Source organism: Xiphophorus couchianus, chromosome 2 (genome assembly GCF_001444195.1).
Source record: "Xiphophorus couchianus chromosome 2, X_couchianus-1.0, whole genome shotgun sequence".
In the NCBI taxonomy this organism is placed as follows: Eukaryota; Metazoa; Chordata; class Actinopteri; order Cyprinodontiformes; family Poeciliidae; genus Xiphophorus; species Xiphophorus couchianus.
In genome coordinates this window covers 9,675,259-9,701,004 of record NC_040229.1, presented here as the reverse complement: position 1 = coordinate 9,701,004, position 25,746 = coordinate 9,675,259, and the positions used below count along the sequence as shown (strand labels likewise).

At 37.1% G+C, this 25,746-nt stretch overlaps 1 protein-coding gene across 11 annotated transcripts in view; it reads left to right on the top strand.

Moving 5' to 3' along the window:
- The first annotated feature begins 1,712 nt into the window (after nt 1-1,712).
- LOC114153292 (pleckstrin homology domain-containing family A member 5-like) overlaps nt 1,713-25,746 on the top strand; it is a 119,157-nt gene continuing 95,123 nt past the window's right edge. For all 11 annotated transcript variants that reach the window (XM_028031827.1, XM_028031794.1, XM_028031785.1 and 8 more), the window contains exons 1-3: nt 1,713-1,867; nt 1,982-2,058; nt 5,798-5,855. In XM_028031827.1, the coding sequence (XP_027887628.1) occupies nt 1,776-1,867; nt 1,982-2,058; nt 5,798-5,855 (227 nt within the window). In that variant the 5' untranslated portion in view covers nt 1,713-1,775. The remainder of the gene's footprint in view (nt 1,868-1,981; nt 2,059-5,797; nt 5,856-25,746) is intronic.

Below are 25,746 nucleotides of genomic sequence, written 5' to 3'. Positions count from 1 at the left end.
TGCTATGCTAGCTGCAGTGTAGCAGAGAGCAAAGAGGGATGAAGGGATGAGCACCACCACACACAGAGGGTGATTGGCAGCGCTAAGACCTGCCTCCTGGCTCCGAGTGGTTGTTGTCAACCTTCCAGACCTCTCAGGACTTCTGGTTCTGATCTGAACCAAACATGGAGGAGCAGCATTCAGCTTCTATGCACCACAAAACTGGAACAAACTTCCAGAAAACTGTAAAACAGCCAAAACACTGAGTTCCTTCAAATCCAGACCCACCTGCTTCGAGTTTCCAAAATAAAAGGAACATTGACCAACATATTTGATGTGTTGATGATTTTGATGATGCCACTCATCAAAATCAAAATGTAACGCCTGTTGTCAGTTTCTCAATTGTTGTTTTTATGATTTCTTATTCTTGTGTTTTTATGATGTGTGTTGTGTTTTAGCACTTTGCGCTACCTTGCTGCTGAAATGTACTATACAAATAAACTTGATTGATTGATAAAACGGCTGAAACACGGAATTCCTTTAAACCAAAGCTACAACCCACCTGTTTAGAGTTGCTTTTAAATCGTAATAAATGGAACATTGACCAACATATTTAATGTGTATTGATGCTTTTAACAGTGGTAGTTTGACAAAATGCCATTGTTGTTGGTTTTCACAACTGTTGACTATATAATGTTTTCTTTATGTTTTCAAAATGAAAAGCACTTTGACCTGCTGTGTTGCTGAAATGTTCAATTCAAATAAACTGACTGCTGTGACAGTTTCAATAAATATGTATTTATTTACTGGAAAAAGTTAAGAGACCACTTAAAATGATCTGTTCCTCTGATTTTACTTTTTATAGGTCTATGTTTCTATTGTTCTTTTATTCTATGTACTACTGACAACATGTGTCTGAAATTCAAAGCAAAACTTTTCTATTCATTAAATGGTCAAAATAAGGGAAAAGATGCACTGTTTTCAGAGCTCAAATAATGCAAAGAAAACAAGTTCATGTTCATTTAGAAACAGCAATACTAATGCTTTAACTCAGGAAGAGTTCAGAAATCAATATTTGGTGGAATAATAATAATAATCCTTCCTGCCACATGCCATCTCACTGTACAATAAAAGCTAAATCATTGTTCTGCACTAATCAGTCCAATTTCGCACAACTGCACTGTGGCACACTTGCTGTACATATATTTACATATACATACTGTTTCTGCATTTTTCAATCTTTCCAAGGACTGCTCTAAGCTGCTTTTTATATTGACAGCATGTTATATATATATATTTTTTTTTTTTAAATTTTGTCTACAATTGCTACTCAGTGGTGGTTGTTGTGTGTCTTGTCTCTAGGCTGCTGTAACTGCGAAATAATTTCCCTGCTGGGATGAATAAAGTAATTCTATTCTATTCTACAACCAGGAGGTTTTCAATGGGCTTCAGTGATCTCTTCATTTTATAAAAGTTACATACTGCAAGTTTAATTTTTTTGTTTTTTAAAAGGGATTTACAACACAAATATAAGGTAAAAAATGTTTGCTGAATGCATATTCATTTAAAAATGAATAAATAAATCTGAGAGGCGCCCCCCAATAAATGAAGCCCTGGGCTACTGCCTCTCTACGCCCATTCTAAAATCTGTCCCATGCAACCGAAGCTTTTTACCTGGCCGCCCCACACCAAAGGCTCCTTCCCGCCCCCTCTCAGCTTTCCCCGTTGCCAAGGTTTCCGTGTACGCGCTGCCTGCACCAGCGGCGCCGCGCCGCTGTCATACATTAGTGCCAGACATGGCGGCGGAGCTACAGCCCGAGTGGATTTCTGCTCTCCCGTCTTCCTGGACTTATGGGGTTACTCGAGACGGACGCGTCTTCTTCATTAAGTAAATGCACCTTTAACTAACCCAGTTCAAGTCTTTCAGCTCTCAAAAAAGAAAAAAAAAAGTCAGGGCTCGTTATTGCATGTGCTGTATTATTTTCCCTCTCTGTCTCAACAGCGAAGAAGCCAAGAGTACAACCTGGCTGCATCCGCTGAGCGGTGAAGCAATCATAACCGGACACAGGAAAACTCCAGGTAAGAAGGAGACGAAGAAGAAACGTCACTCAGCTGTCAAGTTTCAGTTAACCGCGACGGCTGGCTCGCGCGTCCGCCGTCATGTGTTATGTTTCACCCCCGGAAAAAAACAACAACACACAACAACAAAAAATAAAAACACGATTCTTCCCACGCTGAGAGAGTGGAAGGAAGGAAGAGAGAGAGAGAGGGAGAGCTCTGTCATCCGTGATCCCTTTCTTAATGCACGAGTGGGCTCGTGCTGTGGAAAGTGAGCCGACCGTTGGCCGAGCTCGAGCCACTTCCCCGCGAGCCTCCTCCTCAGGTTGGCTCGGTCACCTGAAGTTGACGACGTCACGCTGGCGAACGTAACTTGAGAACTTGTAAAGCGACGGTTTGTGCAAACAGTAACCAGCGCAGAGCGGAGTTGGAAGCTGATGTTGATGTTTTCTTCTTTCTTCTGAAAGCCCACCGCTAACCTCCGAGTTCCCGTGGGATTAGCTGTGTTTACATCAACATCAACGCCGCTCCAATCTGGCTGCTAGGATAGATTTCAATACCAACAATACCAAGGCGGGGTATGGCCATTATGCGCAGGGACAAAATGAGTTCATTTACATCAAGAAACTCAGAAATTGGAGCATAATCTCAAAAATTTTTTAGAACAAACAAGGACATTTCTGAGCCCCAAAAGTCGAAAAATCTCTATATTATAATATTTTAATTTCCTGACTTAATTTTCAAAACTTGGGTTTTCAAACTAAAACACAAAAAGGCAATGTGATGTGATTGTAACGCAACACATATATGAATAAACATACTAAAGGTAAAAACTACAGATACTTAATGTAAAATGTAGTGGAGTAAAAATCAAAAGTACCCACAATTAAAAGATGTAATTAAGTTCAGTAACAAAGTATTTGTATGTTGCTACATTCCACCAATACTTATTAAAATACTTTGCATGATTTAAGTAGTTTTGCAGACATTTAAAAAAAAAACTTTGAGTGTTTAAGTAATTCCTCAGACAACTGGTAGCAACAACAGATGATTGTTTTTACTGAACAGAAAATAAATGGCGTCTAATTTGTGCAGAATTGCTGGGGTGTTGGTGCCTTTTTCCAGTTGCCAGTGGGCAAGATGCAGGTTAACACCCTGGATAGGTTTCCTGTCCATCACAGGCATGTAAACTAACTTTTATTTTAGTGATTGATTATTCTATGGAATATTTAGACAATTAATCGAATTACCGATAACAAAAAATCCCGCTTTCTGCAGATTTTTCATTCAACCACTTGGTCAGTATTAGAAATACATTAACAAAAGAAAAACACATAGTTTTTATAGTTGTATATTAAAGTACTTTTAATAAACATTTCTCCAGAAATAACTTTTCAAATCAAACTAAAGAGGTTTTGTGAGACAGAGTTGAATTGATTTGGGATTTATTAGAACATGTTTAGATGGAAAATCCCTCCCAATGCTCACTGACATCATAGTTTTCTCCCATTTCTTCTCGGTCTGTAAGTAAGTGTTCCAGGTTTAACGATAATTGATTTTCTGTAAAAGTATTTATCTCTTGGTTTCCTGAAAACACACTGTTAATGGGTTGTCCCTTTTAAATATTTCCATTAATCAGACATCCGCTCATGTTGTAGAACAGCAAATATCAGTTTTAGCTGACAACATTCTGTCTGCGGATAAAATGTTGATTCATTTATACAAATTACAATGTTTGACTGTGTCAGGAATCACTAAGTTAGAGTTTAAAATGTCATATAAAGCAGATTTCCTGCCTAAATTAGGCATGTAAAAGGAGAAGCAATTATGTTTATGTAAGAAGCACCATAAGTAGTTGGAGCATGATATGCTGTTTGTTAGTTTTTGATTGGCTTTCCACTTCCTGTTGTGTGGCATTTTTGCATTCAGCTTTAAACATTTAAAAAACAGCCACAGAGTCTTCAGGGACTCATGCAGGCGACTTTATTTATAACTGTTTATTGACATTTTTGGCAGGAAGAACATAGTCCAATGTTTTCATTTTCAGTTTGTAGCAGAAACATGCTTCTATTATCCTCTTATTGTAGTGAATAAATCTTGAGTTTGGACCCGCTGGTTGAGTAAAATAAAGCTGAATTGAAATATTTGTTTTGTTTTAAAGTAAAGAAAGTAAGAGACACATAAGGTGATGATAAAAATAATTGATAAAGACTTTGAAATATGCTACATTTGTGTTCTAAGAAGCTGCTGTGCAAGAAAGTATAAATGTTAATAACAGCACAGATGCTAAAACTAACAGCAACTAGATTTGTACTTTTAATTTAAAAGCTGAATAAAACTTGGAATTTGTGATTCTCACAAAATGATGATCTGGAGTAAAACTTTAATACTTTCACTGTCTTAAAAAGAAAATAAAACGTTTACAATTATGTAATTGTGTTTATTTGAAACTGGTTGTCAGCTTTAAACTCGTGAGCTTTTAAAATTAACAGGAGCAATAGTTTGGGCTCCACACCATGATTGTTTCTAGGTTAAAAATATACTTTATAATAACATTTTTATTAATCTGACATAAAATAGAAGTGTAGTTTTTGTCTTAATATGTTAAATATTCTTGGTAACTTAACATATCATTTATTTAACCTTAATTTATGAGTATCACATGTGAAAACATGGGAATTAAAAGGGCTTTTGCCATGAAATGACTCCATATACACATGAATACGTATGTTTTTTCATGTGACGCACATCACTAACGTGAAGATTTGTGTGAACCACATGTGCCTATTTCATGTGGTACATGGTTTTCATATGTGGTTTTGATATGTGAATATTAATTGGATTTTTTTGACACATTGCATACGATCACCTGATCTTCACATGACGACAATCTGATCATATGTGGTGCAGATATGTGATCAAAAGTTGAAGGAACAAACGAACAAAATACTGCCATTTTAAATAGAAACGTAGTGAAACATCCAGTAAAAAACTCAGAAATTTTGCAATTTTATAGAAAAACTTTTACTTTTGAAACTGAGGAATTTCTGAGATTTTTATAGAAAAGTTTTGATATTTTTTGCAGAAATTTACTACTACTCTTCTTTTTTTTTTCTTTCTACAATGCCCTAATACGTCGTCGTATTTCAGATATTGGTGATCGGTCAGAAAACTGGAATCGGTGCATCGCTGACGTTAGTCAATTCTCCATAAAATCTTACCAAGTATTTTTGGTCTAGTTTCTGATGCAAGCATTGTATTACACTTGAAATAAACATGGAAAAAATGTCTTGTTGTAAGTGAAATAATCTGCAAGTGGAGCAAATAGGTTTTTTTTAAATGCCATACTGCATGTATGGAATTGTTTACTTAAAAAAGCTCCTATATCTTGCTGAAAAGTTAGTTGTATGGTAGTTAATTCAAGTGTACTAACATAATTGCACCAGAAACTAGACCAAAAATGCTGGGTGAAAGTTTTTGCAGTTCACAGCCAAAGTATCTCTGGACTCTGGCTGTGATTCTTTGGCATCTCAGTCAAATTACTTTAAATACTATTGAATAGGATGTTTTTTAGCAGCTTAGTGTAACTTTTTAAACATTAATACACCTCTGCCTGGAATCAGTTTTCACCAAAAAAGAGAGAGAGCATCTAAAATCTCTTTACTGTAAAGTTGTGAAATGTAACCTGAGATTTTGTTTCCTCAGAACTGTGTTAAAATGTTTATATTGTATTTTTTATCTTTATTTCCTCATCACACAGACCTACCCACTGGATGGGAAGAGGGGTTTACCTTTGAAGGTGCAAGATGCTTTATCAAGTGAGTTCAACTTTACTCTACAAATCACACACCCATTACACCTTTACCCAAACACTCTCCAAGTTCACACTGAGAAAGAATTAAACCACTTTACCATTCCCATGCAATCAGGAGAGCTTGATTACCGAACAGAAATGTATTTATTTCCACTCGCCTGCATGTTGCTTGTGAAACACGGCTCTGTTCTGGCAGTAAACTCGTAAAAGGTTATAAATGCTGGACCTTTACTCCCTATTTCTTTGCAGTAGGAGGCTATCGCAAAGTTAATGATTACACAGAAATATGGTGCAAGTACCAGACAGACCAGGGTTCCTGTCCTATTTGGAGCTGTTTGCAAATTAATATGTTTTCTGTTTTCATAATTTATTCTCGCTGTTTGGGTTTAAATGTTGTGCTAAAGTTTGGAATGATGTATTAAAGTGCCTACATAAAATTTCACAACTTTATAAGCTGCAAGCCTTTGCAGCTCAGAGAAAATAAATGCGTAAAAATGTTAAATGCATGCAATCAGTGCTGTTAAAAGGTAAATATTTAATATTTCTATTAATGTGATGGAAAATAGAAGTGCATATTTTGTCTTGAAGTTTTAAGTATTCCTACTAACTCAATTTATTATAATTTATTTCACCTTAGTTTATGTGTAGCAATGAAAACATCGGAATCAAGTGTGTTTTTACCATGAAATGTTCCAAATACACATGAGTACATGAGCTTTTTCATGTGAGTCACATGAAAAATCTCACAGCTTTGTGCAAATAAATGCTAACTGCATGCATTCAGTGCTGTTAAAAGGTAAATAACATCGATAATCCCTGTGATGATGCACCTCAGCTGTCTGGAATCCAGAGTATTCATTTCAAAGTGCAAGCAGCTTTTCTGATCATGTGTCGTTTTGTGCTGCATTCTGGTTATTTGGTTTTTGCTGCTGTGACTTTGCAGCAACTCCTTCCTGAGTTTTGTTGAAATTGTATTTAAAGGTTGTTTTTTTTTTTTGTTCCAACACCAATGAAAGAACCCTGTTTTAATCGTTCTGACAGTTTGACCTGGGGCCACATTTTTGAAGCCAACAATTGACAAGATCTTTTCATAATGATCCTCTTTCTTCTGGGACTTCCCAAAAACACACTGCATACTGTCAGAGGCTATAAATCTTTCTGGAAAATAGCAATCCTCATACCGTAAAAGTGAATATAAAGCCTCCCTTCATTAACTTTTCTTGTCATTCTTGTTGAACTAATGTAACATACATCAGTCCTGTCCACTAACCCACTTTTGCGCATATTTTCTGCTTGCTGTTGGCCACCGAGCGAGTCAGAAGTTTACATACACCCCAAGATTTCCCCCAGAAAACTTGCTAAGCTTGGCTGTTGGGGCGCTCGGCAGTCATTCATCCAGCGGCCCGATGTGTTTTTGACTTAAAAATGTTTTGAAGTTGGCAGGAAATTTTAAAATATCACTTGATAATTATGTGTTATTGGAAGATTAATACCTGAACACCAACTATCCATCCATCCATTTTCTGTACGCCCTTATCCCGCTATCCATTTAGCGTTATTTTGCAGCTTATCTCTTTGCTGTGTTCGTCGCTGCCATAGATGGAAGGAATTGACCGCTCAATCCGGCGAAGTCTTTCTGCAAATCCTTCTTGTTATTGGCCGAGGTTTCCGAAGCAGTTGTCCTTGAAACAAAGATAACTTTCTCCACCAATGTGGGCATATTTCCAAGAAAAATAAAATTTAACCAGAGACTTTGAAGAGGTTCAGATGCTGGGGGACGGTGCAAGGAGCTGTCGGGATTGTTAGTTTTACTATTTTCTTCATTATTTTTTTAATGATAGTATCAATAAATATGAAAATATGATTAAATGCGGTTACTGTGTGCGTAAATCATACTTCTTCTTTACAAATGGTCACATTTTTCAAGAGCAGTATTTGTGTTTGTGAGGCTACAATTACTAAAAAGGAAGTAATAAATAATTCTTATCGTCACTTTTATCATTGTCACAATAGTAACACAAAATATCATGATTAAAGTCCATATCCCCAACCCCTTGATCCACATAATCTGCATTTAGCTTCATCACGTTCAGTTTATGGTTCAGTAAAGATACGTTTTATATTCCACTCTCTTTGACATTGTAGTCTTACTCATGCACTGCAAGGATCAAATTTACTGCCTCTCATTCTGTGCTAATTCATAATCTGTCCTTCAGATCCTGATATGTGAGTGAAAGACATTATTTTGCATATTTTCTAGGAAAAACTTACCCTTCCTTGATATTTAGCAGTCAAATCTGCCAAAATACTGAAATGCCACTGCATCAGTGATATAAAAAATGAAGGATATTATGCTTTGTTATCCCCACTGAATCCTTTTCTGACTTCCTGAGCTTCATGTGGCAGTTCGCCAGTAATTTCATATCCCCCTATTTTATCACAGTTTCTCTGTGCAAAACATTTTCAGGGAGCGCCACATTCATTAGCCCATCAGTGTGGTTCTGGTCCAGTCCAATGATGCATGCATGCTGCGTTTTGGCGAGTGAAAAACGATTTGTTTCATGCATCAGCTGAATTTTAAACAAGTCTCTTAAAGTTTGAGGGAGGGATTTTCACATCCAACAAAAATCTGCGGTGCACTGCTGAACGAAGAATCAGCAGCAAAAATAATTTCCTCACTTCTTCTGTTAAGCTGTCATAATGCCACGCTTTCTGCAGCATAAATTAGCAAGCAAGCACGTTGCAATTTTATTGCATTGTGATGTATCTCGGTGCCTTCTAGCGACTCCCTCTCTTACTGTCTTCATTTGTCCTGCGGCTCATTAGCAGCACAAGTCAGCATGTGTCTAATTTATTCCTGTAGAGCTTATAAGGAAATAACCAAAGCCTAATTGAAAACCTGCACAAATATCAGCTTAAATGTGGCTAATGCCTCCCTGATCTGGTGGTGAGTGTTTTATTTCTGACACTTTTCTCCAGCTTGTTTGCTTGGTTTCCCCCTCCAGTGTTTTACTCAACATAATTCCAGTCATGTGGTCTCTGAAGCCAGAGTCATAAAGATGGCTGCCTGCACGGCCCAACATGCCGTAATCATTGTCTCTTTCTCGACGTTAAGTCATAAAACTGTGTCAAGACTATTAATTTCAGTGTTTTGATAGGAGATTTGCTGACAGGTTTATGAGATAACTGCGACTTGGACAGTCTGTGGGACATTTTGAGGTTTTAAGCAAGACTGCCAATAAAATCCTCTGAGAAATCTCCAATACAATTCTCCTGCTGACAGCTGGATAAGCCTTGGATGTGCCTCAGGTTTTTCAGTAGGACATTATTACTTTGTCGCCAATTTTGTGTTTCCCAGTGTCATAAAGTTAGGACTGTAACTTCCTTTTAAAATGTAAGGAAGGTGAAACAGTTTTAAATCCTCAAATAATCTGGAGATCCATCCATCTTCACTGCAAAAACACAGTCTTACCATTTATGGTCTTATTTCTAGTGCAAATACTTGCAATAAAACAAAACTAACTTACAAGTTCATTAAGATACAGGAACTTGTTTTAAGTAAATAATTCACTAATATTGATGAAAAAGTTCAAGTTCTATGAGTGGAATAATCTGCAGTGTAACTAGTGCTTTTTAAGGAATTACATATATAAAACAAGCTCCAATATCTTAATGGAGTTACTTGTGAGTTACGTTTGACTTATTTCAAATGTACTAAGATATTTAGACAAAAAATACTTTTACATTTTGTGCTTTTGAAGTGTATTTGACCACACTTTATACAATATTATTAGAAATACATTAAAAAATGCAAGTAAGCAAATAATTGAGTGGGCAGTTAAAGGATTAAAAAAGAAACTCAACCTTTTATTGGATAAAATTCAACAACAGCTTTCCTTTAGTAAACGCTTGATCATTTGTAGCAAAAGATGGATCTATAGTAGTTAAAAATTCTTTTTTTTTCACATCAACATGTGAAAAGTTCAGCTCTTTCTGCTTGACTTAAGATAAACACAGCGGAAGGCTAATCTGGTGATTTGTTTTTGATTAGATGATTAATAATTGGTCCCAAAAGATGCTTAATAGGAGACTTTGTTTTACAGGATTTGAACTGAAGCTAAAACTGTCACTACAGGAGTTTTGGGTAAAATAGATTAACAGACAAAGAAGGGTTTTTTTTCATCTTAAATCCAAAATGTACATATTTTTGTACAGTTTTGGCTTTAGTTACTAGTCTTAGTGTGTTGTTCTTTCTACAAAAGGCCTATTTTTTGAGTCCTGTTAACGATTAATCGATTACTGAATTAGTTGGCGAGTATTTCAATAAACAATTAATCACGATTAATCGTTTCAGCTGCAGTTGATTGTTCAGAAAACAGATTTTTGAGTTTCCAGCCGGGCCAATCAAACGGAAGCTCATCCAGATCCAGTTATCAGCTGATCTCTAATTGATCACTGAAGAAAGCAGCACGTTTACATCCATTTCTATCTGTGGCTTCCTGTGCTCTGCAACTGCAGCAGAAGCTCTGGTGTGTTGTCATGCTGGCTCTGTGAGTTGGCTGTCACCATCAGGTTACACAGTGTGAGCATCAAGTAGCAGATTGTGCTGACGCAGTCTGTCCTCTGATGCTGCGTGCTAGCAGGGATGAGTTACAGGTTGTTAGTGTGACAGTGCAAACTGGAACAATGGCCTCCCCTAAGCTGTTACTACAAACATGCAGGTTTGAATGAAGCAGATGCATCTTAAATAAGTCAGCTGAGGTTTACTGCTTTCCTAAGACAAATGCGGTTTTCTTGTTTTCTGGGTTGATTGTGACTGGCTTAAAGCAAATTGGATAGAACTTCCTACACAGAAATGTACAGAGCTGGAAACATTTTCGGCACCTGAAGCGGTGAAAATGTGCTCCTCTTTTTGTGGTATGCCTCAGTACAAAATGTCAGATTTAATTTTATCAAAGTGCCTCAGCATCCAAAAGTGATTACTGCCATCTTAACCAGCTCAGTGTATCTCACCGAGGAGAGAGGAGTCGGTAATTTGAGGAGAAGCTTCAAAGCACCAATTCTAAGCTTTTAGCACTTTCTCACCAAATAAACCTGTTGGTTTAACTACCTCAGTTAATTACCTCTAAACATTCTGCTACTGTGGTTTTCAAGTAGCCAAAATAGGGCTGCGACTAATAATTGCTTTAGTTATCAATTAAGCTGTTGATTATTCTGACGATTAATCATATTGATTCGTTTAATCACATTTTTTAATTTAAGCGTTTTTTATTCAATATTAGAAATACATTATTTGTTTATACAAATAATTAAATTCCTTTTGTAAAGAAGAAAATGACTATTTTATTGCATAAAATGCAGTAACGTAGCATTCCTTTAGCGTACGCTAGACTATTTGCAGTTTTAAAAAAAAAGTCAACTTTGTGAGTAGCTCAGACCATTAGTGTAGGGCTAATCTGTTTATTTTGGGACTAATCAATTAATAATTAATAAATAGCAAAAGTTACTTAATTTGGAGAATTTGAATTGTGTGAAGCTAAAACTGCCACTTGATGAGTTTTGGGTGGAACGTATTTACAGACAAGTTTTTTGTTTTTTTTTATAATCTCAATTGCAAAATGTACATATTGTTTTGTACATTTTTATTTACTGCTGGGAATTGTTGTTCTATCAGCAATTGGCCTTTTTTGAATCTGTATTCTTCAGCTAGCAATTAATTAACTACTAGATTAGTTGATTATTTGAATAATCGATTAAACCGATTAATCATTTGAACCAATATCCTACTCTATGGATCATCTCATCAGTTGCTGCATTTTGCAGTTTAATGTTAAAGTTCAGCTTGTTTTTCTCTGTAACCAAAACAACATTTTAATGACTGTTTTTTCTAACGGCAGTCTAAGTTAGAATAATGCACTTGCATATTTGTCAGGTTATATCTTTAAAGGTTATTGAGTTGGTATTGCAGAAATTGATGATTTGGTACACAAAAACTAATTGTTGTGTTGGCCTGGTATTCATCGCAATTAGGTTCTATGTTGCTGCGTTGATGCAGGAAGTAGTTACAGAAATTATGCTGAGAATAAACAGGTGCACATTGGTGCCAGTTCCCTCTCTCGGTTTTCTATTTTGGTTTTATTAATTCTGTTTGGGAAATAAAAGAAGAGAACAAAACTCACCATACAGTGTTAATTGCTTCAAGCAATGCTTGAGATAGCTGCTGCCTTGTTTTTGAAAAACGGGTTGCTAATAAGTAAACCTGTGGCTGAGCTGAAGACTAGTTTTATTGCAGTCCAGTTCTTAATGTTTCATTTGAAGACCTTTTGGCAGCATGCTTTGAAGACACTTTATTGTTTCTGAGAGTCCATTGTTAGGATGAATTACGATGTAAATTATAGTTACTGTGTAGAACTTATCTATGGATGATCAACTCAGAATAGAAAACGATGCCAAAATCTCTCCAGGGCATCTCGTGTTTAGTTTCTGGTTTATTTTCACCTTTGTGACTGACTGCACATTTAAAAGTTGTTGTGTTCAGTTGCTCTTTGTTTTGGTTGATGTTGTGACGCAATTAATTTAAAGTTTAAGAGTAAATTTAGAGAGGACCTATTATGCAAATTTCACATTTTGCATGTTTTTATGCTTCCATTTGGGTATCTACTGCTTCTAAAAACATTCCAAGCACTTAAAAAACACCCTGATGTTTTTTGGCAATAACTTAAACTTATTTGGTGTCTGGAAATGAGCCATTTCCAAAACCTTTTGAGTGTAATGTCACAAATCAGGAGGCCTCCCATCACCTGACAACCAAAACAAAGTTCAGCAGGTTTGGTCAGCTGGATTTACCGCTGCATGTGCTGCACAATGGCTGCTAGAAAAGACAGATGTTTTGTTGTTAACGTACCATCCAGAAACTACTTGTTGGTTGTGCAGGAGGCTCCACTTCTGCTTTTCAAAGGTGTACGGAGCTCAAAATAGGCAAAACTGAGCAAACTGAAAATGTTTTTGGGCCAAAAATGTGATGAATTTTTTATATGGCCCTTAGACCTATCCTGACTTGTTCAATGAAACATAATGGGTCAACTTTAAAAGATTTACTGTCGTAATGTAAAGGTCTGCTAATCAGTTCACACATGCGTATATATATTATTTCCATGCAGTAAAAAAATGTGAAAGTCTTTTTTTACTGTGACTGCCTGTGTACCTGGAAACCTGCAGCCATCTCACCATAAATCAGTTTTACTCATTGAGGAGAGAGCAGAAGCAAGAGCCGAGCAGTTGTTGTTGTGACGCGTTTCTTGAAAGCACCAATTCAAGTTGTTAAGCTGGCAGCTTTAGATCCTGTCACAGCTCATAAAATTCTTGGTAAATCAAATAATAATGAATTCCACGCGTCCATTCTGCTGCTGCGGCTCTGAGCAAGCTAAAACAATAAATCACACATTACAGTAACTGACATCCTCCCTGTGGATCAATGTTTCTGTTGCTGGGGATGATACGGCAGATTAAAACTTTGGAGCACAGACAGTGGACTCATGTTGAACTTTGCTTCTTTTCAATAATCTCTAGTTAGGCGGTGTGGCACTGAAGAGAATAAGAAAACCTGTAGAAAAAACTGGATTGTTTCAGTAGAGACAGACTATTTTACTCTAGGCACTATCAATTATTTTAATATTCGATTATCCTTACGATTAATCGGATTTTTTAAAATTGGCACATTCTTCAAATTTTTAATTTTAGCCTTTTTATATAATATTAGAAATACATAAAAGATGCAGATAAATAAATTCCTTAAATACAAATTGTATTGCCTGAAATTAAGAAAAACATTGAATTCCTTCATTTACTCTTGATCGTTTTTTGGATTAACTGATTAATAATTGGATAACAAAAGGTGAATAATAGGGATTTTTGTTTTTATTACAGAATTTTAACCAAGTGAAAAATATCCCAACTTGAGGAGTTTTGAATAAAACATTAGTCTAGAATGGAAAATATACATATTTATATTATTAATAGATATTTATTTGGGTTAATTACTGTTTTAATTGAGTTCATTTATGAAATGGCCTTTTTTTGGTTTGTATCCACCAGTTCACAATTAATTGATTACTAACTTAGTTGATGATCATTTCCATAATCGATTAATCACGATTAATAACTTCAGATTAATCATGATTAATCCAATTAATCGTTTGAGACCTATTTTAGTCTTCATTTTACTGTTCATTGTGACAAAAATCAACATTTTGATAACATCTTGTTGCAGTTTGAAATGTGAAAGTCTGTCATGATATGCAAGTAGGATTCTCTGGATGATTTGTGTCTGTAGAAAATAGGTTGAATACGTTGACTCCAATTACAGAAAGAATAAACAGGCGCAGACTCCGGCTATACTTCTATCTCAGTTTGATGTTTTGGTTTCCTTAATTATGTTTTGGAAATAAGAGTTAAACTTATACGATGAGGTAGCTATCGTCTTGTTTATAAGAATGAAGGACAGAATAATAAGTACACCTGAGTGTACAGAAGTTTGTTTGTTTTTGGTTGTTGATTTTCAGCTTCCATTGAGCAATTTGTGGTGTGTGAGTGCTCATCATAAGGATATTCTGGCATATAAAATATAAATATTGTACAAGTTTATTCTGTGGATCTTACTTTTGCATAATTTATCTCACCAGAAAATATATGCAGCACATATCTGTTCAGTTGTTGCTTTGTTTTCTGCTTTGAAGACCAACACTCATCGGTTGCACTGCTGAAGGTTTGTGAACCAAAAGTTGGAGCATGCAGAGAAAGAGATTATTGACCAATCTCCATAATGATAATTATGTTTCTGTTCTTGACTTTACTCATTTCTTTTACTGTAGTTTCAGGTTCAGGACATAAATCTCAAGCTTCAGTGAAATTAGAGATCTTATCAGTCTAAAGAATGCTCCAGGATGTCACCATAGGGTAGTTGTTAGACAAAGTGAACAAAAAATCAGTCACGACTGTGCTCACATCGGTCCTCGTTTCTGTCTGCCGGTTTGAAGTGATTCTCTTTGTAGCTTTACCTGAAATCTAGGAATAGCTGGAAGCCTAGGTGTTCATCCTTCAAACCAGAGATGATGAGTCCCTGTGAACCTTTTTTTTTACTGTGAGACAGACTGTTATGCCAGATATGTAAGGCTCCCCTCTCCTCTGCAGGGAATGAGCCGAGCCGAGCCTTATACCAGACATTATTATGTAACAAGAAAACTCAGTTACATCACTGAAACTGAGAGAGATCCAATTGTTGGAACAATAATCCAGATAAGGCTGAGGAAAGCTTGTAGATTTTTAAGTTATTTTAATACTGGTATACGTTTTCACAGTTTGCATTCTACATTAAGCTGATTTTAAGCCATAACTAGTAAACAAATATGAAATGTGTGCTGCGAATGTTAAAAAAATTGAAACAAAATGAAGGTTTTGGAGTGTGCTATAGTAAAAATATGGATGTAAATTTGATTGAAAACCTGTGTTTCATGCTCAAACTCCCTCCAATGTGATAGGAATCTTTGCTGATTGTGATTTAAAAACTATTTTGTAACATCTGAGGTTATCTTAAAGATAATCTATTATTCAAAATTCATATTTTGCATGGTGATATTCTTTCATTTGGGTCTCAACTGCTTCTAAAAACAGCCAGATGTTTTTTGGCAGTAAGTTAATGTTTTTTGGTGTCTGGAAAATGAGCCATTTCAAAAACATTCCGATTGTTGAGTCACATTTGATGGGCACTGTGCTGTTACCTAGCAACCCCAGTCAAGTTGCACCCCGTTGCCTAGCAACCCAAGCGGAGCTCGAGCACGTTTAGTCAGATGGTTTTATTGCTATATTCACTGTACAATGGCAGCTGGAAAAGTTAAGTGTTTTGTTTTCGACTTACTGTCCAGAAACCCTTTCTGCATTCTTGTTGGTTGCGCAGGATGCTCCACTTTTGCTTTTCAAAGATATATGGTTGTGTAATTGCACATCTCTTAGCAGCCATTTTCACATGTGCGTGTAAAAGTTGAATTATGGGGCGTGGCCAGCGATTTAAAGTGACAGAGTCCCTAAAACAGCCCATTCTGAAAGGAGCTCAAAATAGGCAGAACTGAGCAGATTAAAATCTCATTATCTAAAATGATTTTGTGCAAAAAATGTAATAAACATGTTTTGTGTCACTCATAAACCCATCATAACCTCTTTAAGAAAGAACAACAGGTCATAGCAGGTTTAAATGTGTTTGATAATCATGTGACAAAAAGGCAAAACCAGAAGGCATCGAGTAGGAGGCAAATACATTTTCATAGTCCTGTAGCGTTTTATTGTAGATATCATAAAACGTTTTTCTTACCAGTTAATTAAATGCAGTTAAATCTAAATCCATCCCTTCCTCTGCAGATAACCTGAGACCTTATGTGTCTCTTTTTATTAAATCTGTAACAATACACCTATACACAAGACTTACCCAACTCTGGCTCATAACGTCAAAAACAGGACTTGAAATAAATCACGACGGGAACAAGAAAAGCCAGTTTCTCTTATTGTTGTCACCAGAGCTACGGCTTGTTCCAGCATGCATCTGATGGGAGGCAAATCACTCTCTTAAAACTTTGTCACACTAGCAAAAACAAAATCATTCACACCCGTAGATGAATTTGTTTTGTCATGTTGACATTTTTGTCTTGTTTGAGTGACTTTGAGGAGCTTTAAAACATCTTAGGTGAGAACGTTTTGGGAATCTGTTTTGGACCTGAGGATCTTCTGCCTGTCACTACAGAGAGGATTTACTGGATGAAAATGGTAAACATGTGGCTGCTCCAAGTTAAACATGATATTGATTTTTGCTTGAGGGTAAGAGTCCCCTTATTACTTATGTGTCACTCGAGTCGGCGTGGATTAATACATGAGAGATAATGAAGGTTTTTGTGTTACCTTTTAAGTATATTATGTAAGGAAAGCTCTCTGCTGTATGTTGGCTGACCTTTATAAAAGAATTAAAAGATGAAATAATCTTTTAATCAGTTGAACATACAGTGCCTTGTAAAGTATGAATACCCTTGGAAATTTCTCCATATTTCTTTTCGATGTAATATTTCAGACTAACACATTATTAAGTAACTATTAAAGGACATTAAAGGTTTTCCAATCTTTAGACAAACAAAAATCTAGTTGTCTTTAATATCCTTCTTTCCAAAGAAGCTCAAGGTTCAGTTAGGTTCAGTTAGGGACAAAAATTGCAGCTTTTGTTACATTTTCCCAATGCACTGTGTCAAAAAACCTGTTCCCCTCCTCGCCTGTGGTGGTGCTGCACCAAGAACCAGTGAATGAAACAGCACAAAAATCTCTGAAGAAGACACAAAGCACAGCTTGTCCCACAAACTGTACATTTGGGTGCGTAAAGATACGTAGATTCACAGAAAAGTTCCAAAAGTATCAAATTTATAAAAGGAAAATTAACAATAACAATAAAACACTGTACAGATTAGAACATAAAATACTGTGGATTTATTAGAAATGTAAACAAAAATGGCGTCAGATTCTGTTACTTGAAAGGCTAGTTGCTAGACCGTTCTGTCCTCTTGGTGTGTTCTTTAATTTTGAAGAAAAATTACTACTTCCACTGGCAGATTATTTAGCTTATAACATGTGAGAAATGTCTTTTTATAAGTTAAATGATTTCCCAGTTGAATTAGTACTTTTCAAATCAATATTAATAACTTATCGACTTGAAAGAAGCTCCTGTTTCTTGCAGAAAAGTTACTTGTAAGCTACTTTTGTCTTTGTGCTAGAAACTAGATTTTGTCTTTTTGCAGTGCACTACATTTTGTTTTGGGTTATCAAAAGCTGCTAAATATAAATGCAGGCTTTGCTTTTCGATGATTATCTGAAGAACATTTAAAAACCACGATATACTTTCCTTTCACTTCAACCGTGTGCTTTGTTGCTATAATTACATTAAAATACAGCAAATTTTATGGTTTCAATATGACGAAGTTGTAAGTAAAGGCTATAAATAGTTTTGTAAATTATTGTAAAGAAATGTAGTCCCTGATCAGAAATTTTAACCACAGTTATTATTCCTTTTTTTAAATCACTGATTTGTTAATAAACCACTTAGACAGTCATTCACACACCAAATATTACGCCTATTTTAAGCTGCAAAGCACAGAGAGAATTTTTAATCACCCTTCCTGCAGAGGGGATGTTCAGATTGCTGACTCAGCAGATCCGTCAGCGCTCTGTAGTTTCGCCGCTCACTAACGTGCGTGTCGTGATTTAAGGGGGAAACTCTGCATATCTGGGTCTGCTGTGCAGCATCCAGCCTGTCTCCGGCTGCGTTGCTCTCTTTTGTGAGGTTTGGTGCTGACTGGGAGGCAGGCAGGCGGCTTTGAGGTGCTCAGACTGCATCTCTGTCCCTGTGGGGTTGCCGCCATCTGTCTCGCACAGGAAGAAAACATTGTGTGGTGTGTGAACCGTCTGTGCGAATGTATGAGTTAAAAAGCCCTCTGATGTAGCTGCTTGCCCCAGGTGCTAATTAAGACAATTTCACAGAGAAAATCCACACAGGAACAAGTAAAATGTCTTGTTTACAAATGCACATAATGGTTTTTGTTGTTTATCTTATAGTATTTTTACTCAGTATTTAAAACAAATGTCTCCCTGTAATTTATTGAGAGATCTTTTCTGCCTGAGTGTCCAATATTTGAGACCATATGTTTAGTTTCTGCTAAAAAAACATATTTACATAAATTCTTTTTTTTTTTCACTGACATACAGAAGTATTTAATTGCCAGAGCTTGGAAATGCTGGAGCTTGTTGTAACGAGAAAGTTTCTCAGTAAAACAAGAGAACTTTCTGGTATAACAAAATGCAAAACTCGTTAAAACGAGTACGTTTCTTGTTATAATGAGACGAGTTTTATATCTTGTTATTTTGAGAAAGTTCTGTTATAACGAGAGATTTCCTCATTTTAACGAGAGATAAAAATACGCTCCTCTTACTTTTACGACTTGTTACAAAAGCATAAAGCAGATCAGTACGACACCTTTTTCTCCTTCTTTCCTCTAGATCAGGGGTCTCAAACTCGCGGCCCGCGGGCCAACTGCGGCCCTCGGGACAATAGTTTGTGGCCCCCACCTTAATATGAAAGTTTAATGTTAGTGCGGCCCGCGAGTTTGATATAATTGGCACTTTTCAGTGTTGTGTGCGGAGCTGAACGAACTTACCAATCACGGTGGAGTATATTGCTCTCGGGGGTGGGACATCGGCTGGGCCTATTTGCATTTTCTCTTTGTCATTATTTGCATGCGGTAGATGCGCAATTTCTGTGGCCGCTCCAGCTTCACGTGCTTCAGCATCCAGTCTAGACCTGGAAGTTGCTGATCAGTGTAACGTAATTAAGGTTAGGCGCTGTAACGCTTGGGTTGTGTTTAAGGGAGGAGAGGAGGCGGCAGATTCGTCAGGGCGATCAAAAACTCACAACTGGTACTGGGAATTCCACAGTGTTGTCCTTTAATAAAAACGCTCTTCACCAACCTTACAAAGCCCGGTTGAACGGCTGCTATATTATCAGACATGAAAATTGAGCAGCATCCAAACAACCCGTAACATTACTAAAAAGTTAGGGAGCTAACATGTCCGTCTAGCACGTTTCTCCCACGCTCTCTACAGAGAAGCCGTGGCGCATACTTCTGACATCATTAGCAATACTAGAGTATCTTAAAGAGACACTACACAATTACGGCTGTTACAGCGCCTGACTACGGCCAAATATGGTAATAGGCAATCAGAAAGGTTCGGCTGAGGAGACCGTGTGTGTGAATGCGGCCCAGCCTCACCCAGACTCTACCTCCAGCGGACCCCGGGTAAATTGAGTTTGAGACCCCTGCTGTAGATGATATCTAAAACTCCCAAGACACGTTCCTGTTTTATTGTTACAACCTTTCTTATTTAAAAGAGATTATATTTTAGTTTTAATGAGATATAAATCTCATTATAATGAGTTTTTTAATTTCCTTAAAACAAGAACCAGAAGTTTTTTCTTGTTTAAATGAGATTCTTCTCCTGAATTTATTTCCAAGCTCTTGCAATTAAACGCTTCCACGAATTCAGGCTAAACATTTTCTGATTATCTGATTCATTTAGGATTAACTAAGTTATTTCTATTTGCCGATGGTCAGAATAATAAAAGGGATTTTTTTCAATTATTTCTTTCAAGAAATTCTGAAGTTTATTAAACTAAAATTATTAGATGTTTGAACAATTTGGAAAACTTTAGATAAGGGATCCTCAAATCCAGACCTGCGACTTTTTAATGTTGCTAGGGATGCGTTAACCAATTATTTTCAGTTTTTATCATATTCTAAGGAAATTTTCTGTACATAAATCAATCAATTTTATTTGTATAGAACATTTCATCACCAAGGCAGTTCAAAGTGCTTTACATTGTAAAAACAGAAAAACACGCAGAAAACCAGTAAACATTAAATTTTGTGAAGTGCCGTCATGTTGGTCTAAACAGGTGGAGTTTTAGTCTAGATTTATAGGAACTCAGTGTTTTGGCTGTTTTGCAGTTTTCTGGATGTTTGTGCCAGATTTGTGGCGCATAGAAGCTGAATGCTGCTTCTACAAAGAAATGAATGTCCACTGAAGAGATTCTCTCACTCCGTATTCTGATAAATATAATTAATTTTAGTGACCCCAAGTGACCTAAAACAGGAAAACTTTAGTGTGATTTAATGTCAACCAGTTTCCCATTGATCTGGAGGACCAGCTCCTCCAGGCCAATGGGCCCAGTAAGGAAAGCATACAGGGAGCAAATAAATTATTTTCTTCTAAAGCCTCTTGGTAACATGGTGTCTTTGATTTAATGCTGAGAAAGCTGTCGGACTCAAATAATCCCTGCAATAATCTGTGATGAGCCGACCTTTTTTGCTGATGTCGGGTCGGTTCAGTCTGAGGCCAGCTGTCTTCATGGGGGGTCGCTTCGTGGTGTGCCACTGTCTCAGGCATCGCCTTGTCTCAATAGAAAAAGTTTCCCAGATTTGTTCATATTTGTCGAAATTCATAATTGCTCACATCCGTCTGTTTCTGCCTTCGCCTCAGTACTGAACTTTATTATTCATAGTTTAGAGTTTGACTGATGTCAGCTGTTCTCGGTGCAACATTCAGCCACATTGGCTGCTTCTGAAAGGATTGGGGGGGTTTTCTGAAAAACAAAAGCAGATGGAAGTTGGAGTGCATTCGCACCAGCACTGGTTAGTCCAATTTAATTGGATTCCAGTTCGCTTGTCTAGAAAGTCTGGGGGAAAAGAAGGAAAATGTCAATTCTGGTTCACCTACAAACCTAGATCTCTATTCAGTTGAAGTGAACTTTGGTGTGATTCGAATGGATATGTGGATCCAAGCGGATCAGAGATCGCTCCAGAAGCAGGAAGCGAACTATAGCGCAAATAATTCTGGGTTAATACAACTGAAACGAAAGAAAGCAGTTTTGTGAGCAAACTGCTTTCTTTAGAGGTTTTTGTGTTATTTCCTTTGGTTTTTCTTGGTGCAGCGCCACCACAGGCGAGGAGGGGAACAGGTTTTTCTGTTAGTTAGACCACAGTGCAATGTGAAAGCGAACTGCTCCAACTGAAAATGTAGCAGTTTTGGTCACAAATCGAACAGAATCTACCAGACTGTCAGATGTGAAACATCTTTAAATATGTGTTTATACAGTGCAGAATTTTCTTGTAGCAATAATACATTTTTTGGATCAGATGCCTCCAACACATCTATATTTCTATTATTGCACCCTAAAAAGCCTGCCCTCTCTCTCCTCCTCCAGTTCGGTACAGCGGACCGCGCTCGGCCCAGTTGTTTTCCAGATGGTCTGGGATGATTAGGGAGCTGTTGGAAGGCATCACTCAGCTGAAATGCTCTACAGCTGTGAGCTTGTGGGACTTTATGTTAAAGTGTCCAAAGAGAACTTTGGACTAATGGACAGCTTCCTGAGACAGATTGTGGCGAATACAATCTCTTAATTTGCCTTTATCCACATTTAAAGAGGCAGCCAACTGGCTTTTTTCCCCCATGTTCCCCATCTGCTCTGCAGACAGATGAACCAAACCTCTGATTTCATTCACACCCTCATGAAAACGACTCCTGGAAATATTACAGCCCTCTCATTTTTTTCACAGGTACAGTGCTATATTGATGTACTGGTTGTTGCCAAGTTTTCAATTTAGCAGCAGCAGTGGAGGGATTAATATCATTCCCCTCTGGTGCTGAGGTTCGGGTTTGTTCACTCTCTTCTGTCTCCTTGCAATCACCTGCTCTCCCCTTGCACTCCTCAGAAGTCCTACAGCGGTCACTTTCATGCTGTTTCTTTTCATAAGGTTTTAAATCTGCTCACAGTTCTCATCTAGATTTTATGAGCTTAGTGACGGTCTTGGTTACATTCATTGCCTTGCAAAGGTAGAGAACGTTTTCACATTTTGTCTTTCTAATCCCACCATAAACTTTAGAGTGCCTCATTGGGATTTTGCATTTTAGGGTGGTAAACCAACACAAAGGGGAGCATAACTGTGGGGTTGAATGCAATTTAATCTCAGCATTATAACAGTGAAATTCTCTGAGCTTTGTTAGAAAATGTAAGTGAAAAATACCATCATGAGGTTTAAAGGGGATCTATTATGTAAAATTCCCATCTTGCACTTTTTTGTACTTCCATTTAGGTCTCTACTGCTTTAAAAAAAAAAAAACAGCTCAAATGCATAAAAAACACCCAGATGTTTTTTTGGTAATAAGTTATTTGGTGTCTGGAAAATGAGCTGTTTAAAAAACCTTCCGGATGTAACGTCGCAGATCAGCAGGCAGTGCCCCTCACCTAGCAACCCCAGCGAAGCCCAGCCCATCACTTGGCAACCCAAGCTAAATTCCAGCAGATTTGGTCAGGTGGTTTTTCTGCTGTATGTACTGTAGAATGGCTGCCGGAAAAGACAAGTGTTTTGTTGTTGACATACCATCCAGAAACCACTGAATTCTTGTTAGTTGTGCAGGAAGCTCTACTAATGCTTTTCAAAGATTTATGGTTGTATAATTTGGCATCTATTTGCAGCCATTTTCACCTGCGAGCTAAACCTTGAGTTGGGGGCTGTGGCCAGCAGCAGCTTATTTGAATTTAAAGAGACAGAGGGTCTAAAACAGCTCGTTTGGAAAATAAGCTAAAAATACAATCTCATTATCTAAGACTTATTTTGTGCAAATAATGTTGTGAACATGTTTTGTGTAGCCATAGACTTTTTCTAACCTGCAGCCATTGTATAGCACATACAATTGTAAAACCAGCTGATCTTGGAGCTCAGCTTGGGTTGCTAAGTAACAGACGGAACTCAGCTTGGGTTACTAGGTAACGGACTGGCCTTGGCTGGGGTTGCTACAAATCAGTGTGTGCTGATTTGTGATGTTACATTTGGAAGGTTTTAGAAACGTCAAATTTTCAAGACACAAAAGACCCACCTTGATTGCAAAGAAACACTTTGGGTTGTTTTTAGGAGCAGTAGAGCCCCAAAAGGAAGTACATGGAAGTACAAAAACATGCAGCGTGTGAATTTTTACTATTAGAGGTTCCCTTAATGGCTTTTTCAAGTTTTGCATCAAATGCATTCAAACTTTCTATGCATACAGTTAGATATGAAGTCACAATCAGTTGATGATCAGAAGACCTTACTCTGAGAAAGCGTACTCAAAGAAGGAAGATCTGCACTGATTTTCTGCTCAGTCTATCACAGTTGTTTTAGGATTTGTAGAAGTCATTCATATAACCATTAGAACTGGATGAGGAGCCTCTAAAGTTGCTCCCATTAGCCACCAACACAAAGTCAAAGTGCTTTTTCAACCTTATCAAACCTCTTGTGTGCTGTTTTAGTGTTGCGCCTGTAGTAAGCTGAGTGCTGCTGCTTGAAGGGGGCTTTGCAGATATAAACGGTAACTCAGGTCATCTTGACTTTGTCAAACAACCCCGACTCCTGAGAGAAACATTTAGAGCCTACTGGGATACAGAAAAACGTCATCATGTTTTATTGAACATCTTGTATACATAAATACTTTTTTTATTCTGCATTGGGTGTAACAGCGATACTGAGCATATAGAGTTGTAGTTTCACAGCTGACTTGTTGGAAAATCCTCTCCCACACTCTGTCCTCTGATGCTCTTGCTTAAACAAATATTTGAACTCAGTCTCTATTTAAATAACTTGCTGTGATTGGCTTTATCTAATGTCATCACTGGAGTTACCACACAAGGAATGCATCAGAGTTTGAGTTGTTACCCTTCAGATGAAACTTCATACATTTCAGGACTGCAAAAACTAAAAGTTTGCAAACGTCCGGAACAAATACTGTAGAAGTTTGTGTTTGTCATCCTGCTCTCACACTCTGTAAAAAGAATTTATAAACCATCTGCAATCTGCTTGTTGCATTGTTTACATTGAGTCCATTGACTTTTTCCATTTGTTTACTGCACCTTATAAAAGTGCATTATTACGGAGACAAAAACCAAATATGAAAGGAATGTTAGTTTTATTTCAGCTGACCACCCTTGTAGTCTATCATCAAACATTTGGTTCAGAGAAACTCATCTGTCCCACTCAACAGGACCTGTTTTTTTTAGTTTCACTTAGAGGATGTGTGTGAGATGAGACCAGAGTGCATAGAGCTGACAGAGGCTTCATAACTGCAGTAATGACTTCACCTCCCAGTGATCCATCAGTCTAATCAGCTGTCGGCCTTCTGTAGTGCGTTTCTGCTAGAAGTCAAGGGTTTGGTTTAAATAAGTATTTATCCTTACTCCAGGATAAATACGGCCTTCCCACGTTTGTGCTGTAATTCACAAATTGATGTGTGCGGGTAATCGCCCGTCTGCCCCTCTGAGTGAGAGGAAATCCAGTGTTTCTTACTGTAATACCTCTGCTGGTGGCTCAGATAAATACTCCCTCACTTTGGACCACTACGTTGTAATTGGTGTGTTTTTGTTCGCCTCTGTGCTGCTCGGGTAAAACTCTACTGCTACACTTCACAAGTCCTAAGATGACGTTCTGAGGAGCGGGAAATATGTTCCTTATTAAGTTTGGGAACTCAAAAGTGTAACACTCACAATTATAGACAGATGCGTCATATATAATTATAGGTTAGAGTTGCAATAGCAAGATGAATTATGGATTAGATTATTGACAATTTAAAGTGTGGATACGTTTTTTTTAATAGAAAGTACAGTCGTGTTTTGCTTAAATCTAATGTAATTTTGCATTATTTCTCTAGATAATTTGGTGTTTATTTAACACATTAAACAAACATTAAGCTGTGTTGCATTATTAATTAGCATTCAAAGTGTGATTTGGAACCACAGCCTCATTAAACGAGCTAAAACCGCATACATTAACGAGCTGTTGCGGTATCTTTTGATGAATGTTTAGAGAGCATCTTTTTGCTACATGTCATCCCCCTCAGATGTTTAATCCACAATTAAAGCCATATTTTTAGTGGGAATTTGTCTTTAAAGCCTCAAGATTCCCTGTTACCGACTCCCATGTTTTCAGTCCTAGTTGTTGTTGTTTTTCAAACTTATTTGATAAAATTTGGACATGATTCGTCTGAAAGTCTGATAGCTTTTCACCTAAAAGTTTCTGTGTTTTGATCTGGAGCTATGCTTTGGATGAACTCTGTGGTCTCATTGGGTTTATTTTATTGCCTCCCTCTCCTTGTGTATTTATTGTTTATTTATGAAGGAGGAGGACTCATTAGGCATTCACTGTGATGGCCTAAATTTGTGTAAATTTACTAGCAACTATTGCACTTTTAAATCTGCTTTACTGTAAGAGTAAATTATCTTTACCTCCAAG